Source organism: Lipophrys pholis (assembly GCF_963383615.2).
Source record: "Lipophrys pholis genome assembly, chromosome: 7".
Classification (NCBI taxonomy): domain Eukaryota; kingdom Metazoa; phylum Chordata; class Actinopteri; order Blenniiformes; family Blenniidae; genus Lipophrys; species Lipophrys pholis.
This window is the reverse complement of record NC_137638.1, coordinates 33,225,321-33,249,139: the sequence shown is the minus strand read 5'-3', so window position 1 is coordinate 33,249,139 and position 23,819 is coordinate 33,225,321. Positions and strand designations below refer to the sequence as shown.

At 48.1% G+C, this 23,819-nt stretch overlaps 2 protein-coding genes across 4 annotated transcripts in view; both read left to right on the top strand.

The window, feature by feature from the left end:
- pias2 (protein inhibitor of activated STAT, 2) overlaps positions 1-7,920 on the top strand; it is a 36,122-nt gene extending 28,202 nt beyond the window's left edge. For 2 of the 3 annotated variants that reach the window (XM_080468344.1, XM_080468345.1), the window contains one exon: positions 4,618-7,920. In XM_080468344.1, coding sequence (XP_080324470.1) covers positions 4,618-4,815 — 198 coding nt within the window. In that variant the 3' untranslated portion in view covers positions 4,816-7,920. The remainder of the gene's footprint in view (positions 1-4,617) is intronic. The other variant, XR_013935499.1, reaches the window with a different exon arrangement.
- An 8,289-nt stretch (positions 7,921-16,209) lies between these two features.
- Positions 16,210-23,819, top strand: part of arid3c (AT rich interactive domain 3C (BRIGHT-like)) — a gene marked incomplete at both ends in the record, with an annotated part of 148,730 nt that continues 141,120 nt past the window's right edge. Inside the window, 3 exons of the mRNA XM_080467465.1 lie at positions 16,210-16,230; positions 16,786-17,163; positions 17,263-17,424. Coding sequence (XP_080323591.1) covers positions 16,210-16,230; positions 16,786-17,163; positions 17,263-17,424 — 561 coding nt within the window. The remainder of the gene's footprint in view (positions 16,231-16,785; positions 17,164-17,262; positions 17,425-23,819) is intronic.

The following is a 23,819-nucleotide window of genomic DNA, read 5'->3' as shown; positions in this document are numbered from 1 at the left end:
TGGAGCAGCAGGGTGTTATGGAGCAGCAGGGTGTTATGGAGCGGCAGGATGTTGCGGAGCGGCAGGATGTTGCGGAGCGGCAGGATGCAGAGTCGTTCTCGTCTCACTGTGTAAAGCTCATCGTTGGAATAAAGAAAAACAAGTTTGAAAGTTTGTCATATGAGATTCAAACCTTCCACTATATTAGAGCTGCAGGAGCAGCTGTTGCTCCACTCTGGTTGGTGGTTAGCATGGTGGTTAGCATGGTGGTTAGCAGGGTGGCTAGCGCTAGCTGACCTGCTGGGGCTCGCGTCTGCCTTCAAAAGGTGAATTCTCCATCTCTGCATGACAGCACATGCCCACCTTTCCATTATGTAGATACGGGTACACTTCAGTACTCTTAAAGTTCCTCTATGTAGATACTGGTACTCCTCAGTACTATTAAAGTTCCTCTATGTAGATACCGGTACTCCTCAGTACTCTTAAAGTTCCTCTATGTAGATACTGGTACACTTCAGTACTCTTACGGTTCTTCTATGTAGATACGGGTACTCCTCAGTACTCTTAAAGTGAAGTTACACAGTCCTTCCTCATGTCGTCCTCTCGGGTCAAGAAGAATGAAGGATGAGGCAACATGATGCCGTCGATCATTTCAGCTCCGTTGTCATGTTTCACTTTAATATCCTGGGAGCAGCGGAGTTTGTTACGGTTTGTTTTACTGTAGTTTTATAGACGAGATATAAACACTGGGCTGCCGTCCACCACTATGTCATTTGTCAGTAACTGGAAATGCTCAAGGGAAAATACGTAAGATCGGAGAATTGAAAGTGGGCGGAGCAGAATAAGGTCAATACCAAAGGATTGTGTGGCTCCACCTGTTGTACCCAGCCTGGATGTGCTTGATGCTGAGACTAAATGCAAATCTTCAACTGGCCTGATGAGGCTCAGCAATTTCTCCATCAAATGATTCAAAAAAAAAGTAGACTGGCAAACTGGCTGTGGACATCATTGGTGAGAAACTGTTGGTTCTTTGATCGATTTGAGAATTAGTTTTTTGTTATTTGTTTACTCTTTGAGCTGCGTTAGAGCTGGAAATATTGCGTTGCTGCTGCCTTGCTCAAGAGTTTCCCCAGGGATTAATAAAGTCATTCTGAGCTTTTAAAGATAGAACTAGTTTATTATGAGATGATGACGTCACGCAGACCCCCACATTGTCCACATGGAACTAAAATACTTTGTACTGCTTCCTTTACTGACCTGATACTAACCTCAAGTTGTCTTTAGAGAGAATACATGCAAATATTCCTACATCTAATACTTTACTATAGAGCGGAGTTTATTACAGCCTTGTATACCATCAACAATAATGATAATAAGAATATTAAAGCAAACAGCTCTGGTATCGGAAAAGTATTGGTATCGGCAGATATCCAAATTCAGGTATCGGGATCAGATCGGAAGTGAAACGAACGTGGATCAGTGCTTCCCTAATAATAATAATAATAATAATAATAATACTTTTTTTTGAAGGCACCTTTCCCGACACTCAAGGACACTGTACATTCATTAATTTATGTTTCATGCAACAGTGCATTAAAAACAGTCAAAACAACCCAAGACACAGGGAAATTGACTTTAGATGGAATAGGCAGTTTAGAACAAAGTGTTTTGAGTTGAGATTTGAAATGGGGGAAAGACTCCAGGTTTATCAGTTGAGGAGGTAAAGAGTTCCAGAGATGAGGAGTAGAGTGGCTGAAAACTCCTCGTGGTGGAGAGATGGGTGGAGGAGACAGAGAGCTGAAAGCAGAGGAACCAAAGAGCCGCCGGTTGCCGACCCCTGATCTAGGGCAAGGGAAACCCTGATTTCAATCCTCCGCAGCCTTGCTGCATACCCGCTCACAGAAAGGTTTGGGGAGTAAACCCTGAGGAAAAATCCGGAACTGGAGTCCCAAAAGCCGCTGTTCCACCGCGCAGTACGTGCCGGGTGCCAGAGCGGGGCAGAGCGGGAAGTTACGGTACAGCAAAGCACACCCAAGACCAACTCTGTCTCGCGGTTCCACCACAGCAAGTGTGGTTGAATGTAGACGGGGTTGTGAACGACTGAACGTCCAGCGAAGAACACGGAAGCGGCCGGCGGCCGTCCAAGTTGTTCTCTGTGGCTCAGGTTAAACTTTCTCATTGTAAACAGCAGCGGCAAGCTCCTGTTGAATCTCCTGCTCCTGTTCCTTAGAGGAACGTCTGTATCTCCTTAAAAGACGCCATGTTGTGTCGCACGCCGACGTTTCAATAAACCCACTTCACTAATCAACCAGTGAGCACGAAGTGGCGTATGGAAACAACAACTGGAGGGTTTACAGCCGAAACCGAAATATTTAAGTATTGCGGCCAAGTCGAGAGTGACGATCGTCACTACCAATCAGCAGACGGCTGCGTTGTAGCTCCTCCTCGCAGACCCGTTCCTCGCTGCTCGGTACCTCAACGAAGGGGGAGCGGAAAATCGTAGCCGGTGGTCTCGGTTTCTTTCCATACCTTCCACAACTTTTCAGTTGGACCACGTCCAACCCTTCCCACCCTGCGACGCTCCGGCACAGAAAGTGCGGTGGAACCGTGACTTAAGGCAGTCCATCGCTGTTGTACAGGTACTGGTACAGCTACCAGTACAAGTGAAAACCATGACCATTGAAAAGAAGCTATTACCTTAAATGAAAAAAAGACAGGTTTTTAACAAAACAAAGTTTATAGGATGCATCAGCAAAAATGTTGAGGAGAAAAGGAAATATATTACTGTTAAGAAGCAAAATCTACATGTGCTGCTTGTATTTCCTAATAAAAAGCAGTGAAAGAAAGTGGTACATGATAACAGCCATTTCCCGAAGCATCTCTTAAAGATCATCAAATCTTCTGTGGACCACCCGACTCTGAAAGCTGTCCTCATGAAACGTCCAGCATTTCTTTGTTTCTCCTGTGTTGATGATTTAACTGCAGGTTTGTTTGGAGTTGAAGGTGTTTTTTACTCTGACCAGGTCACGGAGTCTCTTCTGGCTCGTCACACTTTACTCACTGTGTTACAAGTAGGTGAGCGTAAGGTGAGCATGCTGAGGGTGACAGCTGACCCGTGACCTGAGGGTGACAGCTGACCCGTGACCTGAGGGTGACAGCTGACTCGTGACCTGAGGGTGACAGCTGACCCGTGACCTGAGGGTGACAGCTGACTCGTGACCTGAGGGTGACAGCTGACCCGTGACCTGAGGGTGACAGCTGACCCGTGACCTGAGGGTGACAGCTGACCCGTGACCTGAGGGTGACAGCTGACCTGTGACCTGAGTGGTGTGCTGAGGGTGACAGCTGACCTGTGACCTGAGTGGCGTGCTGAGGGTGACAGCTGACTCGTGACCTGAGGGTGACAGCTGACCCGTGACCTGAGTGGCGTGCTGAGGGTGACAGCTGACCCATGACCTGAGTGGTGTGCTGAGGGTGACAGCTGACTCGTGACCTGAGTGGTGTGCTGAGGGTGAGAGTTGACCCGTGACCTGAGTGCTGTGCTGAGGGTGACAGCTGACCTGTGACCTGAGGGTGACAGCTGACCCGTGACCTGAGTGGCGTGCTGAGGGTGACAGCTGACTCGTGACCTGAGGGTGACAGCTGACCCGTGACCTGAGTGGCGTGCTGAGGGTGACAGCTGACCCGTGACCTGAGTGGCGTGCTGAGGGTGACAGCTGACCCATGACCTGAGTGGTGTGCTGAGGGTGACAGCTGACTCGTGACCTGAGTGGTGTGCTGAGGGTGAGAGTTGACCCGTGACCTGAGTGCTGTGCTGAGGGTGACAGCTGACCTGTGACCTGAGGGTGACAGCTGACCCGTGACCTGAGGGTGACAGCTGACTCGTGACCTGAGGGTGACAGCTGACCCGTGACCTGAGGGTGACAGCTGACTCGTGACCTGAGGGTGACAGCTGACCCGTGACCTGAGGGTGACAGCTGACCCGTGACCTGAGGGTGACAGCTGACCCGTGACCTGAGGGTGACAGCTGACCTGTGACCTGAGTGGTGTGCTGAGGGTGACAGCTGACCTGTGACCTGAGTGGCGTGCTGAGGGTGACAGCTGACTCGTGACCTGAGGGTGACAGCTGACCCGTGACCTGAGTGGCGTGCTGAGGGTGACAGCTGACCCATGACCTGAGTGGTGTGCTGAGGGTGACAGCTGACTCGTGACCTGAGTGGTGTGCTGAGGGTGAGAGTTGACCCGTGACCTGAGTGCTGTGCTGAGGGTGACAGCTGACCTGTGACCTGAGGGTGACAGCTGACCCGTGACCTGAGTGGCGTGCTGAGGGTGACAGCTGACTCGTGACCTGAGGGTGACAGCTGACCCGTGACCTGAGTGGCGTGCTGAGGGTGACAGCTGACCCGTGACCTGAGTGGCGTGCTGAGGGTGACAGCTGACCCATGACCTGAGTGGTGTGCTGAGGGTGACAGCTGACTCGTGACCTGAGTGGTGTGCTGAGGGTGAGAGTTGACCCGTGACCTGAGTGCTGTGCTGAGGGTGACAGCTGACCTGTGACCTGAGGGTGACAGCTGACCCGTGACCTGAGTGGCGTGCTGAGGGTGAGAGTTGACCTTTGACCTGTGTGTCGTCCCGCAGCACTACCGGCCTCAGATGTTCCTGGAGAACCTGAGCAGCAGCATGCAGAGCGCGGCGGCGGCCAGCACCAGCTCGGTGGTCTCGTCCTCCAGCAGCCACTACGACACCAGCGGCCACGAGACCCGGGTCATCATGGGAGGGGGCGGGGCCGGGGGCGGGGCCGACACCAGCATCTCGGACATCATTTCACTAGACTGACCCCCCGGCCCCCCCGGGCGTGTTTGAGGGTCACTCACAGGGTTGTCCTCAGAGCTCCAGCTGAGCTGAAGACGTTGTCCACATGGTCCCTGTGAGTGTTGGACTGGTTCTGCTCCAGCCGCAGCCTGCTGGCATTTCAGGGCAGTTAGAATCCTCGTCTACTCTCTGGAGGACTTGAACCAGCGTCCCTGTTTCCCCTCTTCTCATTCGGTGGAAGTCTTTCTCTCCCCAACCGACCAGGAACCTGAAGAATTGTGCTGATGAGGACATGTTGGTGACTCGCACCCGCAGTCGTGGGAAACAGGGACTTTTAAACTGAAAGGCATCGGGAGCTTCTTGAGGCGCCTGGCTGCTCTGCAGGACTGGAGCTTCAGGAGGGGATGTGGCCTCACCACAACAGCAAAGTCAAGTCTTGTAATTTAACACCAGCTTCAAAGCTGTGATCTTCTCGAACAGCATTATATTTTGTTAGTCTTCTCCGTGATGATGTAGATTGTGAGGACGACCTGGGCTGCCGCAGGTCTTCTCAGGTCTCTGCTATCTGGAGATCCAAATGAACTGCAAACAGAACGTTTTGTTTGTCTGCTCGCTGTTCCACGTTGCCGCCAGCGAGCCGCCTGCGGGCCGCCTGCGGGTCGCCTGCGGGCCACCTGCAAGCCGCCTGCGAGCCGCCTGCGGGTCGCCTGCGGGCCGCCTGCGAGTCGCCTGCGGGTCGCCTGCGGGCCGCCTGCGAGTCGCCTGCGGGTCGCCTGCGGGTCGCCTGCGGGCCGCCTGCAAGTCGCCTGCGGGCCGCCTGCGAGTCGCCTGCGGGTCGCCTGCGAGTCGCCTGCGGGCCGCTTCGTCCCCTCCTGTTTTCAGATTTTTTTATAAAAGAAGAGAGGTTGGACGTCTTTCAGAGAACGTTCTGGACTTCCTGTCCACCGCAGAGGCACCGAGCTCCTCCTGGTTTTTAAATGTTTGTGACTCCCCCGTCCTCCTCAGTGTGAAGACAGTGATCAGACTGTGGACACCTTCAGCCATCAAATCATTTGATCACATTCTCTTTCAAGTGGCTTTTCCAGCTCTTCACGTCTGGATCTGCAAACCAGCAGGTTGTAATCTGACACCAGCTTTTTCAATGTTTCATCTTGTCTCTCTTTTCCAATTCTACTTCAGCAACGACCCAAAAGTCATCTGAACAGTTTCTCTCAGTATTTCACCTCTTATTAGTTTAGTCATTTCTACCCTGAAATGAAGATTATTTCTCTAAAGCCTAACTTCACGACCAACATTTTCACTTTATTACCATTTTTTTTCCCAATCTTAACTAAAGTTTTGACTTTATTCTTCAAATTTAAACCTTCCTTGAATTCCTGCCAAATTTAGTCCCCGCCCACACAAACTCTGAACACTATGAACATGTAGTACATATGTCCGGCCCGTAGGGGCGCTGTGACTCACTCAACACTGAAAAAAGACAAGGAGCACATAGAAATATAGAAGTAGACTCCTGCTAATAGACTTCTATATAACTGAGTTATACAGCTCTATGCTCCTGCTCCTTCCACTCCTCTTGCTCCTCTTCCTCCTCCTGCTGCTCCTCTTCATCCTCCTCTTCCGCCTCCTCCTGCCGCTCCTCTTCCTCCTCCTGCCGCTCCTCTTCCTCCTCCTGCTGCTCCTCTTCTGCCTCCTTCTCTTCCACCTCCTGATAGGATGAATCCAACATCTAACCTTATTAAACCTGCTAGTTTCAGTAGCTTCTGTAGCGCCACCTGGAGCATGGAGTCCGCCATTGTTGTGGATATTGTGTGACATCACGGACCGTGCGGCGGGGGGCATGATGACATCATCGTTTTCCCCAGATGTGCGCCGGCTTTGGTGTCTCCCCAGGTTTAACAAAACGCTGGGGATGGTCGGACAATAGCGGTGTGTCTACGTGACACGGCGTTCAGGTGTGGACACGGCGTTCAGGTGTGGACACGGCGTTCAGGTGTGGACACGGCGTTCAGGTGTGGCCACGGCGTTCAGGTGTGGACACGGCGTTCAGGTGTGGACACGGCGTTCAGGTGTGGCCACGGCGTTCAGGTGTGGACACGGCGTTCAGGTGTGGACACGGCGTTCAGGTGTGGACAAGGCGTTCAGGTGTGGACACGGCGTTCAGGTGTGGACACGGCGTTCAGGTGTGGACACGGCGTTCAGGTGTGGACACGGCGTTCAGGTGTGGACACGCCCTCACACTCCTTCCAAAATGTTTCCACTTCATTCTGGACATTTCAGCTAAATTCTGTTTGTTGGAATCAAATATCAATTTAATTTCAAGTGAAGATCAGATTTTGTTGTTCATCTTTAACTTGATTCTTCATGTTTTCACTTCATTCTGTAAATACTGGCTCCTTGATGTTTAAGTGGAAAAACTGCTCTGAAGTTACTCTGGAGCTCAAGCAGCTCGGCTCGGTCCGCCCCGGCTCGGCTCGGTCCGCCCCGGATCGGCTCGGTCCGCCCCGGCTCGGCTCGGTCCGCCCCGGCTCGGCTCGGTCCGCCCCGGATCGGCTCGGTCCGCCCCGGATCGGCTCGGTCCGCCCCGGATCGGCTCGGTCCGCCCCGGCTCGGCTCGGTCCGCCCCGGCTCGGCTCAGTACATCTCGGCTCAGCTTTCCCTAGCCCGGCTTGGCTCGGCTCAGTACATCCCGGCTCGGCTCGGTCCACCCTAACTCGGCTCGGCTCAGTACACCTCGGCTCGGTTGGAGAAGCAAGGTTCCTGGTTGAACGGAGGTGAAGGTTCTTCTCCGTCATGCGGCTGATCTTCATCTTGTCATCTTCAATCTGCTTCTGATGGTTTGAAGGATTTTTGTAAATGAAACTTCCTGTGTATTTTCAGTGTAAAAGCTCCAAGGTTTCTTCTGTTGTCGTGTTTATTGAGTTGAAGCTGTGGAAGAAGATTGAGGACAAAACAAATATTTTATTGAATCAATGATTTAATGTCAAAAACTAGAATTCAGATTTGAACCTGAAAGTTTTGTGATTAAAATGTGAATTTAATATTCAAACAAGAAATCCTCTCATAATCTGTGTGAAGTCAAATGTTAGTATGAGGAGAAAAATCTGTCAGAATAAAAGTTTGAGTCTAGAAGAGTCTTAGTTTCTCCTCATTCTTTCAGCTGCTCTGTCCAGATGGAAAGAGGAATGCTGAATAAGCAGTTTCCAATCAGAAAGTCCAGTTCAACAATCATCCTCTCTTCTTTTCCTCCACGTCCTTCAAACTTCTTCTTCTCTGTCGCCTTTTTATTTTTCACTCAATGAAGTTAAAATGACTTTTCAGAACTTTTCACCCTTAAAAACAGGTTTTTCTCCACAAGGTTTGGTCCAGATGATCCAGATGTTGAAAGACCAACTTCTTTCTCAGTTTGAATATTTGACTTTCGTCTCCACATTTTCAGTTTGTCCTTTCTCTCCTTATTAAATTAACATTTCTTCTTGATGGTTCATTTAATGTCTTGAGTTCATGTCTTCTGTCTTTTTCCAGTTTGTAATGTTGAATTTCATCTTTAATCTCTTGAAGTGTGTGTTTTACTTTGTTCTCTGTAATCCTGGGAGCCGTGTCGGTAGAACCAGTAAAGTACTGTTTCCTGTCTGGAACGTTTTCCAGATTCTTCTCTCTCAATCGTTCGTCTCAATGTTTTATCATTTGCAGACTCTGTTCTTTAGTTTGACTTTCAACTCGTCATCCCTCGCTCTGATGCGTCACTCTTTTCTTTCAGCCTTTTCCTCCTTTCATCTTTCACTCTGACGGATCCTCGGTTCCTGTTCCTTCCAGCCGCTCCATTTTCGTTTTGATGTCGGAGAACAAAAAACCGGAAACCATCCGAGTTCCGTTTTTCGATTTGATATCAGGAGACGGCTCGAATCAAATTGAAAAACGAAACTCGGATGGTTTCTGTTTCTTGTTCTCCGACATCAAAACGAAAACGGAGTGGCTGGAAGGAACAGGGACCTCCTTCACTCTTCACCTTTCTCCTCCTTTGGTTTTTCCTGCTTTTGATTTGAAGCATCAAGTTTTCTTTATGCAAAATACTCAATTCAATTCAACTTTATTTATATACCAACAAATACTACTCAGAACCAGACCCAGAGGAGAAACCTGCAGAACCAGACTCCAAGCAGGCGGAACACACAGAACCAGACTTGGAAGAAGAGAAACTTGCAGAACCAGACCCAGAAGAGGAGAACCAAACTCAGAGAAGGAGGAACCTTGAGAACCAGACTCGGAGGAGAATCCTGCAGAACCAGACCTAGAGGAAGAGAAACCTGCAAAAACAGAACCAGAAGAGAAACCTGCAGAACCAGGCTCAGAGGAGGAGGACCCTACAGAACCAGAGTCAGAGAAGATCTCTGAAGAACCAGACTCAGACGAGAAATTTGCAGAACCAGAGAAGGAGAAATCCTGAGCTTAAATACTGAGGTATAAATACCAAGGTTAAACACTGAGGTATGAACACTGAGGTATAAATACTGAGGTCAATACTAAGGTATAAATACTGAGGTAAATATTAAGGTATAAATACTGAGATGTACATACTAAGATTAAATACTGAGGTTAAACACTGATCGCAAATAATGGGTTATTAACACTGAGGTATAAACACTGTGGTCAATACTGAGGTATATATACTGAGGCTAAATACTGAAGTATAAATACTGTGGTAATTACTGAGGTAAATACTAAACTATAAATACTGAGGTTAAACACGGAGTTAAATACTGACGTAATTATTGAGATATAAATACTGAGGTAAATATTGAGGTTAAATTCTGAGGTGTAAATACTAAGGTTAAATACTGAGGTAAATACGGATGTATAAATACTGAGATAAATATTGAGGTATGAACACTGAGGTAAATAATGAGGTTAAATACTGAAGTGTAAATACTGAGGTTAAACACGGAGGTAAAAAGACTGGGGTATAAATACACAGGTAAATACTGAGGTATAAATACCAAGGTTAAACACTGAGGTGACTATTGAGGTATATACACTGAGGTAAATACTGAGGTAAATATTGAGGTATAAACACTGAGGTAAATACAGAGGTATAAACATTGAGGTAAATACGGAGGTACAAATACTGAGGTGTAGATACTGAGGTATAAATACCGAGGTAAATACTAAGGTTAAAATACTGAGGTAAATACTGAGGTATAAACATTGAGGTAAATACGGAGGTACAAATACTGATGTAAATACTGAGGTATAAATACCGAGGTAAATACTAAGGTTAAAATACTGAGGTCAATACAGAGGTACAAATACTGAGGTATTAACACTGAGGTAAATACTGAGGTGTAAATACTAAGGTTAAAATACTGAGGTATAAATGCTGAGGTTAACCACTGAGGTAAATACTGAGGTATCGATACTGAGGTATAAATTCTGAGGTAAATACTGAAGTATAAATACTAAGGTTAAATACTGAGGTTAAACACTGAGGTTAAATACTAGGGTATAAATACTGAGGTAAATACTGAGGTTAAACACTGAGGTAAAAAGACTGGGGTATAAATATTTGAGGTATATATACTGAGTTAAATATTTAGGTTAAATACTGAGATAAAAAGACTGGGGTATAAATACTGAGATAAATACTGATGTGTAAATACTGAGGTATAAACACTGAGGTAAATACTGAGGTATAAATACTGAGATGAAACACTGAGTTATAAATACTGAGGTATAAATACAGAGGTGTGAATACTGAGATGAAACACTAGTTATAAATACTGAGGTATAAATACTGAGGTGAAACACTGAGGGTTAAACACTGAGGTAAAAAGACTGGGGTATAAATACTGACGTATAAATACTGAGGTAAGTATTGAGGTATAAATACTGAGGTAAATATTTAGGTTACATACTGAGATAAAAAGACTGGGGTATAAATACTGAGATAAATACTGATGTGTAAATACTAAGGTTAAATACTGAGGTATAAACACTGAGGTGAGACCCAGGTATAAATACTGAGATAAATACTGATGTGTAAATACTAAGGTTAAATACTGAGGTATAAACACTGAGGTAAATACTGAGGCAAATACTGAGGTGAAACACTGAGGTATAAATACTGAGGTGTGAATACTGAGATGAAACACTAGTTATAAATACTGAGGTATAAATACTGAGGTGAAACACTGAGGGTTAAACACTGAGGTAAAAAGACTGGGGTATAAATACTGAGGTATAAATACTGAGGTAAGTATTGAGGTATAAATACTGAGGTAAATATTTAGGTTACATACTGAGATAAAAAGACTGGGGTATAAATACTGAGATAAATACTGATGTGTAAATACTAAGGTTAAATACTGAGGTATAAACACTGAGGCAAATACTGAGGTGTAAATACTGAGATGGAACACTGAGGTATAAATACTGAGGTGAAACACTGAGGTAAAAAGACTGGGGTATAAATACTGAGGTATAAATACTGATGTGTAAATACTAAGGTTAAATACTGAGGTATAAGCACTGAGGTAAATACTGAGGTATAAATACTGAGGTGAAACACTGAGGTATAAATACTGAGGTGTGAATACTGAGATGAAACACTGAGTTATAAATACTGAGGTATAAATACTGAGGTGAAACACTGAGGGTTAAACACTGAGGTAAAAAGACTGGGGTATAAATAATGAGGTATAAATACTGAGGTAAGTATTGAGGTATAAATACTGAGGTAAATATTTAGGTTACATACTGAGATAAAAAGACTGGGGTATAAATACTGAGGTATAAATACTGAGGTAAATATTGAGGTATAAATACTGAGGTAAATATTTAGGTTAAATACTGTGGTGTAAATACTGAGGTGTAAATACTAAGGTTCAAATACTGAGGTATAAACACTGAGATAAATACCGAGGTATAAATACTGAGGTCAATACTGAGGTATAAACATTGAGGTAAATACGGAGGTACAAATACTGAGGTAAATACTGAGGTATAAATACTGAGGTAAATACTGAGGTTAAACACTGAGGTATAAAGACTGAGGTAAATATTTAGGTTAAATACTGAGATAAAAAGACTGGGGTATAAATACTGAGATAAATACTGATGTGTAAATATTAAGGTTAAATAGTGAGGTATAAACACTGAGGTAAATACTGAGGTATAAATACTGAGGTGAAACACTGAGGTATAAATACTGAGGTGTGAATACTGAAGTAAATACTGAGATGAAACACTGAGTTATAAATACTCAGGTAAATACTTAGGTAAATACTGAGGTTAACCACTGAGGTAAAAAGACGGGTATAAATACTGAGGTATAAATCCTGAGGTATAAATACTGAGGTGAAACACTGAGGTAAAAAGACGGGTATAAATACTGAGGTATAAATACTGAGGTATAAATACTGAGGTAAATATTGAGGTATAAATACTGATGTAAATATTTAGGTTAAATACTGTGGTGTAAATACTGAGGTAAATACTGAAGTATAAATACCGAGGTTAAATAGTGAGGTTAAATACTGGGGTATAAATACTGACGTTAAATGCTGAGGTATAAATACTGAGGTAAATACTGAGGTAAAAAGACTGGGGTATAAATACTGAGGTATAAATACTGAGGTAAATATTGAGGTATAAATACTGAGGTAAATATTTAGGTTAAATACTGAGGTGTAAATACTGTGGCAAATACTGAAGTATAAATACTGAGGTTAGATACTGGGGTATAAATACTGACGTTAAATACTGAGGTATAAATACTGAGCTTAAACACTGAGGTAAAAAGACTGGGGTATAAATACTGAGGTATAAATACTGAGGTAAATATTGAGGTATGAATACTGAGGTGTAAATACTGAGGCAAATACTGAGGTATAAATACTGAGGTGTAAATATTGAGGCAAACACTGAGGTATAAATACTGAGGTATAAACACTGAGGTATAAATACTGAGGTATAAATACTGAGGTATAAATACTGAGGAATAAATACTGAGGTATAAATACTGAGGTATAAATACTGAGGAATAAATACTGAGGTATAAACACTGAGGTATAAATACTGAGGTATAAATACTGAGGTATAAACACTGAGGTATAAACACTGAGATATAAATACTGAGGTATAAATACTGAGGTTCCACTGAAGACCCTGAGGTACTGTAATGACTGGTAATGACCACCAGGGGGGGCTCTTGTCCAGCTGACTGTGTCAGACCGAGATCCTGAGGCTTTGCCTGGAAAACTTGTTTCTCCTCCGTCCTCCCATTTCTCTCTGCTTTTCCTCCAGTCGGTGACATTTCCTCTTTTCTCTCCAGCTTTTTCTTATTTCTGACACATTTTGTTTCCTTTCCTCCGTTTCTCTGCACGTTGTCACAGGTCGACCATTTTGTCCTGGTTGTGGACGTCTGATCCAGACTTTGAGCCGCCCTTCCTTCTGTCCTCCCCGTCCTCCCCGTCCTCATCACTTCCTGAAAAAAGACCAATAAAGGACTGATTCTTGAGGTCCAATAGTTCATCTTGGTGAGGGTTTGATCAGAGCATATTGAATGAAAACATAGCAGTTCATTATAAAGGTGGTGTACACTTGGTGTTACATTAAGTTGTCAGGAACGTTTGTCACTGATTGGTGGACGGCCGGGAGTGTTCGGGGGGCGGAGTCAGTAGTTTGACTTCCTCCTACTCCTCCTGTTCATGCCAGTGGAGATCAAGTGGATTGTCTCTTTTCCTTGTTTAATTCATCATGTTTCTTTTTTCTATTTGTCTGTTTGAAATAAAGATTCATTCATTCTTTTGTTTTCAAGGTTTTGAGGTTTTGACTTTTAATTCTTCCCCTAAACGTTCTCTCTGTTTTCACTGACGTTTCTCTTTCTTGTCTGACTTGTGTGTGTTTTTCTTTTCGGCATACTGCAGCCGAGGCCTCAACGCTTTTCCTGAAGTTGACAAATGTTTCTAGATTTCAGACAGTTTGTGCTTTTCTCTAGATGTTTGGGCTTCATTCCCAACAGAATCACTGTTTTCTACTTGAATCTCCTGTCATCTCTGTTCTCCATGGAAATGTTCAGATGTGGCCAGTGATGCTCACTTTAATTATTTTCAACAGATTAAAAAATCATTTCTTTGTACTTAAAGTATTTGAAAGTCCTGGACTGTGAGAGACATCAGAAGTACTATGATGTGTTTGTATTTCAGGTCTTTAGTTTCAGGCTCAACGTTTCATCTCAGTTCTCAACAAGAAATAAATCCTTTTAGCTCAAGTTCCTGACTTTGGACTTCCTGATGTTTTATTGTGGCTCTTTTCTTTTCTTCCTCGACATTTAGTCTTCTTCTCTGTTCTCTTTCTGGACGTTCTCCACTCCTCAACATTTAGTCTTCTTCTCTGTTCTCTTTCTGGACGTTCTCCACTCCTCAACATTTAGTCTTCTTCTCTGTTCTCTTTCTGGACGTTCTCCACTCCTCAACATTTAGTCTTCTTCTCTGTTCTCTTTCTGGACGTTCTCCACTCCTCAACATTTAGTCTTCTTCTCTGTTCTCTTTCTGGACGTTCTCCACTCCTCAACATTTAGTCTTCTTCTCTGTTCTCTTTCTGGACGTTCTCCACTCCTCAACATTTAGTCTTCTTCTCTGTTCTCTTTCTGGACGTTCTCCACTCCTCAACATTTAGTCTTAAGTCTTGTGATTTCCTCAGTTTGAGACATTTTGTCTTGCATTCTTCTGGAACAAGTTCTTTACCTGGATTCTCTTCGGGTCTTGACCTTCGACTTCTTGACGAATCCAATCATCTTTTTTCATTCACTCTTTCTCTTTCTTGTCAAAGTTCGGTTTTGGTTTTTCCAGAAAATGTTGTCTAGACATTTTCTATACATAAGTCTTGTTTTCATATTCTATCATTCTGATGTGTTGAAACTCTAAGGTTAGGGTGGTGTTGGTTCTCTCAGAGAGGTGGTGTTGGTGCTTTCAGGTTAGGGTGGAGTTGGTTCTCTCAGAGAGGTGGTGTTGGTGCTTTCAGGTTAGGGTGGTGTTGGTTCTCTCAGAGAGGTGGTGTTGGTGCTTTCAGGTTAGGGTGGTGTTGGTTCTCTCAGAGAGGTGGTGTTGGTGCTTTCAGGTTAGGGTGGAGTTGGTTCTCTCAGAGAGGTGGTGTTGGTTCTCTCAGAGAGGTGGTGTTGGTGCTTTCAGAGAGGTGGTGTTGGTGCTTTCAGGTTTGGGTGGTGTTGGAGCTTTCAGAGAGGTGGTGTTGGTGCTTTCAGGTTTGGGTGGTGTTGGTTCTCTCAGAGAGGTGGTGTTGGTGCTTTCAGGTTTGGGTGGTGTTGGTTCTCTCAGAGAGGTGGTGTTGGTGCTTTCAGGTTAGGGTGGAGTTGGTTCTCTCAGAGAGGTGGTGTTGGTGCTTTCAGGTTAGGGTGGAGTTGGTTCTCTCAGAGAGATGGTGTTGGTTCTCTCAGAGAGGTGGTGTTGGTGCTTTCAGGTTTGGGTGGTGTTGGAGCTTTCAGAGAGGTGGTGTTGGTGCTTTCAGGTTTGGGTGGTGTTGGTTCTCTCAGAGAGGAGGTGTTGGTGCTTTCAGAGAGGTGGTGTTGGTGCTTTCAGGTTTGGGTGGTGTTGGAGCTCTAAGAGAGATGGTGTTGGAGCTGTCAGAGAGGTGGTGTTGGCGCTCTCAGGTTTGGGTGGTGCTGGAGCTCTCAGAGAGATGGTGTTGGAGCTGTCAGAGAGGTGGTGTTGGTTCTCTCAGAGAGGTGGTGTTGGAGCTGTCAGAGAGGTGGTGTTGGTGCTCTCAGAGAGGTGGTGTTGGTGCTTTCAGAGAGGTGGTGTTGGAGCTCTCAGAGAGGTGGTGTTGGAGCTCTCAGAGAGGTGGTGTTGATACTTTCAGAGAGGTGGTGTGGGCGCTCTCAGGTTTGGGTGGTGTTGGAGCTCTCACAGCGGTGGTGTTGGGGGTCTCATGGAGGTGGTGTTGGAACTCTCAGGTGTGGGAGGTGGTGTTGGAGCTCTCAGGTTTGGGTTAGTAGTTAGTTGAGTTGGATGTAGTTTAGGGTGTAGTTGGAGTTGTAGTCGAGGATGCAGTTTGAGGGGTAGTTGGAGTTGAGGTGGAGTTGGAATGTAGTTGAAGGTGTAGTTGGGGTGACGTTGGAGGTGTAGTTGGTGGTGTAGACGGACCGTACAGCTGCAGAGCCCGGGCTGTTGACGCGCCGTCAGGCGGAGCAGGAGGCTGAACTCTGCTGATCTCTGCCTCCAGAGGTCAGCCTCTCTCCAGTCGCCACTTGTTGCCAGAAGCCGCTGAGCTCCGGAGCTCCGCAGCGACGCTCCGTCTTTCCTCCGCCGCCTCCTGGATGCTGAATGCGGGTCGTTCCTGAGACAGACTCCTGTGGTCGGCTTCGTTCTGCTTCTGACGGACACCAGGATGGTTGATAACGCCCGGATGGCGACCGAATCGGCTTTGGTGAGCTCGCCTTATATCACTATATATCACTTTACCTCGCCTTATATCACTATATATCACTTTACCTCGCCTTATATCACTATATATCACTTTACCTCGCCTTATATCACTATATATCACTTTACCTCGCCTTATATCACTATATATCACTTTACCTCGCTTTATATCACTATATATCACTTTACCTCGCTTTATATCACTATATATCACTTTACCTCGCCTTATATCACTATATATCACTTTACCTCGCTTTAAATCACTTTATATCACCATATCTAGCTTTATATCACTATATATCACTTTAAATCACTTTATATCACCATATCTAGCTTTATATCGCTATATATCACTTTATATCACTATATATCACTTTATCTCGCTTTATCTTGCTTTTATCACTTTATCTTGCTTGTTCTCACTTTAGATTGCTATATATCACTTTATCTCACTCTGCCTCCGCCAGACTTTAATAAACTTTTCCGAAGTTTTCCCGTTTGAAACTTTGGAGTGTGTGTTGTGATCAGAGGGGGTTCAACGTGCTCCTCTCTCCCGCAGGGCTCCTTCTCCTCCGCCGGCAGCCTCCCTCTCCAGCCTGCCTCCTCCTCCTCCTCCGCCGCCGCCGCCTCGCTCAGCGCCTTCCCCGTCGCTCACGCTCCGCAGCCCGGCGGCATGAAGCTGGAAGCCGTCATGGAGAACCTGCAGCGGCAGCAGGCGGCGCGGCTCGCCCTGGAGGAGCAGCTGCGGCAGGCGGAGAAGGAGAAGGACCTCCGCTCCGTGGTGGAGTCCCAGATCCAGCAGCAGGCGCTGGCGTTCCGCCACTACCAGGCGGCGATGCGCGGAGCTCTGGCCGGAATGGGCGCCTCGTCCGCGGGGGGGGCGTTCCGCCGCAGCGGGGACTCACCCGGGACCGACAAGGGGACGGAGGAGCAGGAGGTGATGGAGGAGGAAGAGGAAGAGGAGGAGGAAGAGGAGGAAGAAGAGGAGGAGGAAGAAGGGGACGGTGCCTCGCTGAACCGCTACCAGCGGCCGCAGGGAGCCTGTCTGTCTCCGGCCATCAGTCTCATGGCCCGGGTCCCGGCGGCCCGCGTCCCGGGCCGGCGCACCGACTCCCCGCATCACCAGACCCAGAACCAGAACCAGACCCAGAACCAGAACCAGAACCACGAATGGACCTATGAGGAGCAGTTTAAGCAGGTGGGACACACTTTTTCATAGATGTATATTTTCACGTTTGACCAGCCCGCTGAGACTCAGACAGCCAGTTGAGGCACGAGGTGATGAAATGACTGCTGGCTGTGGAATGTAATAGATTACTGGAGTTCAAAGGTCATGCCTGCCGCAGAGCCTCTGACCGCTCTTCATCTTTTTCTTTGGTTTCATTGGAAGCTCTTTATCACCCCGGGCAGCTCAGTTGGTAGAGCATGAGACTCTCAGTCTCAAGGTAGAGGGTTCATGTCCCACGCCGGGCGCCACCTTCCTGTGGGCTCTCCACCTTCCTGTGGGCTCTCCACCTTCCTGTGGGCTCTCCACCTTCCTGTGGGCTCTCCACCTGCAGGAAGGTTCTTAATGGTGCTATGTGATCTGGGTGACGGTGCTCAGACTGACACCCCCACCACCTGGAAATGGAGATGGATGGATGGATGGATGGATGGACGGACGGACGGATGGATGGAAGCACTTTCTTATTTCTGTCATTTCGCAGGATCAGCTGCTCCACCCTCCTAACAGACTTGAGAAGGGTTATGTGATGTAGTAACTCCCGCCTCCACCCTCATTAAATGATGTTTAACCTCCACCCAGTTGCTTTGTACCTGCTGATGACCCACTGCTCTTAATGAATCCTGCTTGATCAGCAGGACTGAGGAGTTTAGAACGTTGGACAGGAATCCAGTGGTGAGACGCTCTCTGTCATCTCTGGTGTTTAAAATGCTGACTTACTCTTTATGTTAGTTTTAGGTCATTTAAAATGTCATTTAGAAGAAACAGCACTGAAGTTATAAATAAATCCACTTGGGACTTTCTGATCATGTGAAGACAAACCGTCCGACCAGGAATGCTTCTCATCTCCAACCTGCATGTGGCTGAACAGCTGAATGTCCCCAGATGATCCCTTCATTCTACAGTCCCCAGCACTGAAACACCCAGCTGGGCTCCAACCACCTGCAACACATCAAATAATGCTCACACTCTCTCACTCTCTCACTCTCTCACACCTTGACTCTGACTCTGACTCTCACACTCTCACACTCTCAGAGTCTCACACTCTCAGACTCTCAGACTCACACTCTCTCACGCTCTCACACTCAGACTCTGACTCTCACACTCTCAGACTCTAACACACTCAGACTCTCACTCTCTCACACTCAGACTCTCACTCTCTCAGACTTTCACACTCTCACTCTCAGACTGTCACACTCTCACACTGTCACTCTGAGTCTCACACTCTCACACTGTCACACTCTCACACTGTCACTCTGAGTCTCACACTCTCACACTGTCACACTCTCACACTGTCACTCTCAGACTCTCAGACTCTCACACTTTCAGACTGTCACTCTCAGACTCTCACACTCACACACTCTCACACACTCAGACTCTCACACTCCCAGACTAACCCTCACCCTCATTCAATTCATTCAGGCTTTTTCCATGACGACATTTATTAAATAATAATCAGGAATATTTTAAATATAATCTGACTTTTGACTGTGTGTGTGTGTGTGTGTGTGTGTGTGTGTGTGTGTGTGTGTGTGTGTGTGTGTGTGTGTGTTTGTGTCTGTGTGTCTGTGTGTGTGTGTGTCTGTGTGTGTGTCTGTCTGTGTGTGTGTGTCTGTGTGTCCTTCTACTCCTCCTCCTCTTCCTCCTCACCCTCTTCTTCCTCCATATCTTCCTCCTCCTCTTCATCCCCCTCCTCCCCCTCCCCCTCCCCCTTCTCCCCTCTTCTTCCTCCTCTTCATCCCCCTCTTCCTCCTCCTCCTCCCCCTCCCCCTTCTCCCCTCTTCCTCCTCACCCTCTTCTTCCTCCATCTCTTCCTCTTCTTCATCCCCCTCTTCCTCCTCCTCCTCCTCCTCTTCCTCCTCCTCCATTTCTGAAAATACTCCAGAGGTATAAGAGATAAATTCTGAGTCAGCGTTTTGTTGTCCAGTAGAGCAGCAGCACTCCGTCCGTCTCTCTTCCTGGAGGAGGCGTCTGGTCCTCCATTCACATCTGATTTCACTTCCAAACTTTCCTGGACTTCAGTCAGTTTATGGGGACGGTTGATTTGAAGTATTTCCTGAATGACGGTGAGACTCGGGTGGATTGAAGGTGGAGGCTGAGCTTGGGCTTGTTGGTGTTTGATTGGTCTGGACTCGGCAGGCGGCTCCATACTCGCTGAGCGGTGGCCGTCATCTCTTATTTATGACGGAGCGTCGTCGGGCCTCCTGGATGTGGAGGCTAATGTGCATTAGCGCTGCACATTAAAGCGGAGGAGTGGTGGAGGGAGCACTCATCCTCCTCCGTCTGCTCCTCAGTGCATCACTGCTCATGACAAACCCTGAGAAAGAAGTTTGCTGTGTCAGCGTGCAGGTAGAGGTTCCAGCTGGCTTCAGGTGGAGAAGGTTCTTCTTCACAGGTTCCTCAGGATGAGCACTCATTGTGAACGTGGTCATTCAGCGTCATGCTTCTGGCTCCCGGCCAGACAGAGCGGAGCCGGCATGGTGGAGCGGCATGGTGGAGCGGCATGGTGGAGCGGCATGGTGGAGCAGCATGGTGGAGCGGCATGGTGGAGCGGCATGGTGGAGCAGCATGGTGGAGCGGCATGGTGGAGCGGCATGGTGGAGCAGCATGGTGGAGCGGCATGGTGGAGCAGCATGGTGGAGCGGCATGGTGGAGCGGCATGGTGGAGCAGCATGGTGGAGCAGCTCTGCTAAACTGAACCTCATTTCAAGGCAGTAGATTCATCTTTGAAAATAGAAACAAGATGTGGGCTTCCACTGGAACTGCTAAACTCAGTGTTTACTGAAACTAACTGGAATAAGGTGGAGCATTCAGGGTGGAGCATTCAGGGTGGAGCACTCAGGGTGGAAGAAGGGTAAAGGACCCGGGGTGGAGGGTTCAGGGTGGAGGATAGTGACAAGCAGCTGGAAAAAGCTTTTGAAGAGTTTAATGACGCAGCAGAATCTGAAGGGATGAGACGGTAAAAACATGAAAGAAATTCCTGCTGAGAGAGAGAGAGAGAGAGGGAGGGAGAGACAGAGGGAGGGAGAGAGAGACAGGGGGGGGGAGAGAGAGAGACAGAGAGGGGGGGAGAGAGAGACAGAGGGGAGGGAGGGAGAGAGAGAGAGGGAGGGAGGGAGGGAGATAGAAACAGAGGGGGGGAGGGAGAGACAGAGAGGGGGAGAGAGAGACAGAGAGGGGAGAGAGAGACAGAGGGGGGGGAGAGAGAGACAGAGGGGGGAGAGAGAGAGACAGAGGGAGGGAGGGAGAGAGACACAGAGAGGGGGAGAGAGAGACAGAGGGGGGGGAGAGAGAGAGACAGAGGGATGGAGAGAGAGACAGAGGGGGGGAGGGAGAGACAGAGGGAGGGAGAGGGAGACAGAGAGGGGGAGAGAGAGACAGGGAGGGAGAGAGAGAGACAGAGAGGGGGGAGAGAGAGACAGAGGGAAGGGAGGGAGAGAGAGAGAGGGAGGGAGGGAGGGAGATAGAAACAGAGGGGGGGAGGGAGAGACAGAGGGGGAGAGAGAGACAGAGAGGGGAGAGAGAGACAGAGGGGGGGGAGAGAGAGACAGAGGGGGGAGAGAGAGAGACAGAGGGAGGGAGGGAGAGAGACACAGAGAGGGGGAGAGAGAGACAGAGGGGGGGAGAGAGAGACAGAGAGGGGGAGAGAGAGACAGGGGGAGAGAGAGACAGAGGGGGGAGAGAGAGACAGAGGGGGGGAGAGAGAGAGACAGAGGGAGGGAGAGAGAGAGACAGAGAGGGGGGGAGAGAGAGACAGAGGGGGGGAGAGAGAGACAGAGAGGGGGGAGAGAGCTACAGAGGGGGGGAGAGAGAGACAGGGGGAGAGAGAGACAGAGGGGGGGGAGAGAGAGACAGAGAGGGGGGGAGAGAGAGACAGAGAGGGGGAGAGAGAGACAGAGGGGGGGGAGAGAGAGACAGAGAGGGGGGAGAGAGAGACAGGGGGAGAGAGAGACAGAGGGGGGGGTGTCAGACAGAGAGAGGGGGGGAGAGAGAGACAGTCTCTCTCTCCCCCCCTCTGTCTCTCTCTCCCCCTCTCTGTCTCTCTCTCTCCCCCTCTCTGTCTCTCTCTCCCCCCCTCTCTGTCTCTCTCTCTCTCCCCCCCATGTCTCTCTCTCCCTCCCCTCTGTCTCTCTCTCCCCCCACTCTGTCTCTCTCTCTCCCCCCCTCTGTCTCTCTCTCCCCCTGTCTCTCTCTCCCCCCCTCTGTCTCTCTCTCCCCCTCTCTGTCTCTCTCTCTCCCCCTCTCTGTCTCTCTCTCCCCCTCTCTGTCTCTCTCTCTCTCCCCCCCATGTCTCTCTCTCCCTCCCCTCTGTCTCTCTCTCCCCCCTCTGTGTCTCTCTCTCTCCCCCCCTCTGTCTCTCTCTCCTACTGTCTCTCTCTCCCCCCCTCTGTATCTCTCTCCCCCCTCTGTATCTCTCTCCCCCTCTCTGTGTCTCTCTCCCTCCCTCTGTCTCTCTCTCCCCCCCCTCTGTCTCTCTCTCCCCCTCTCTGTCTCTCTCTCTCCCCCTCTCTGTGTCTCTCTCCCTCCCTCTGTCTCTCTCTCCCCCCCCTCTGTCTCTCTCTCCCCCTCTCTGTCTCTCTCTCCCTCCCTCTCTGTCTCTCCCTCCCCCCTCTGTCTCCGAGGAGTCACTGCTCAGCTCTTCCTCCTCAGAGGAGTCACTGCTCAGCCCTTCATCCTCAGAGGAGGAGCCACTGCTCATCACTTCCTCAGAGGAGTCACTGCTCAGCTCTTCCTCCTCAGAGGAGTCACTGCTCAGCACTTCATCCTCAGGGGAGGAGTCACTGCTCAGCCCTTCATCCTCAGAGGAGGAGTCACTGCTCAGCACTTCGTCCTCAAACAAGTCACTGCTCAGCTCTTCCTCAGAGGAAGAGTCACTGCTCAGCCCTTCCTCCTCAGATGAGTCACTGCTCAGCCCTTCATCCTCAGAGGAGTCACTGCTCAGCTGTTCATCCTCTGGGGAGTCACTGCTCAGCTCTTCGTCCTCAAACAAGTCACTGCTCAGCCCTTCCTCAGAGGAAGAGTCACTGCTCAGCCCTTCCTCCTCAGATGAGTCACTGCTCAGCCCTTCATCCTCAGAGGAGTCACTGCTCAGCTCTTCGTCCTCAAACAAGTCACTGCTCAGCTCTTCCTCAGAGGAAGAGTCACTGCTCAGCCCTTCCTCCTCAGATGAGTCACTGCTCAGCTGTTCATCCTCAGAGGAGTCACTGCTCAGCTGTTCATCCTCAGGGGAGTCACTGCTCAGCTCTTCGTCCTCAAACAAGTCAATGCTCAGCCCTTCATCCTCAGGGGAGTCACTGCTCAGCTCTTCATCCTCCTCTTCTGAACTCAGATCAGCTTCAGAACCCTCTGATGAACTCACAGTTTTTCCTTTAGAGTTCACATTCTTTCCTTCAGGACCGCTCTCTATGTTCTGTTTCCTTTTGGCTCTGAGCCTCTGACTGTTCTCCTCCTCCTCCATCTCCACATCCACCCTCGCTCCTCCCTTTACAATTTTACCCGACTCCTCCTGAACCTCAGTGAGACCACTGTCCTCCAGAGAGTCCAGATGAGCCTCTGCACCTCCTCCAGCAACCTCTTCTCCACCTGCGTCTCTTCCACCAACCTTCTCTCCACTGCACCTCCTTCACAAACCTCTTCTCCACCTCCATCTCTTCCACCAACCTTTTCTCCACCTGCACCTCCTCTTATTTCACCTCCCTCATTGTCACCTCCTCCTGTACCTACTTCAACTTCAATTCCACAATTCAGCCACTCCACAGTTTAGTTTTTGCCTCAATGTTTCAGTAATAAAAGAGAAGGTTTGTGTCCGAGCCGCCATGTGTTACTTGTTTTAACTTCAGGAGCCGACAGACCCGAAACTCGTTTGTCCAATCAGGTGCAGCACATAACTCCAAGCCATGCTACATGCTACATGCTACATGCTACATGCTACATGCTACATGAGAAAGAGCTTCGAGGCTCACACACCAAACCAAAACCCGGATCAGTTGAAATGAGAGGGTTACTATTTAAATGGCCACAGGCCACTCTGTACTGGGAGCACTGGGTCAGAGATCAAAGAGGTTTTGAGCCAGCAAGAGGAGCAGGATTCACCAGCGGTGAGCACAGCGCACTCAGTGGCGTGGAGCGGAATTACATCAAACCAGGTGAACCGTTTGAGACAGAGACCAAAAATGAATAGGCGGCCTGCCAGTAAAAGGACGACTCCAATAAAAGAAGTACAGTCGGCAAATTTTCCTCCTTGAGTTTATTTAATTTGTAATCACATTTAAAAAGTAAACAGAGTTGAGCTAAATACTTGGCTAATTTCCCATTAAAGCCCTGGAACTGTGTGTGTGTGTGTGTGTGTGTGTGTGTGTGTGTGTGTGTGT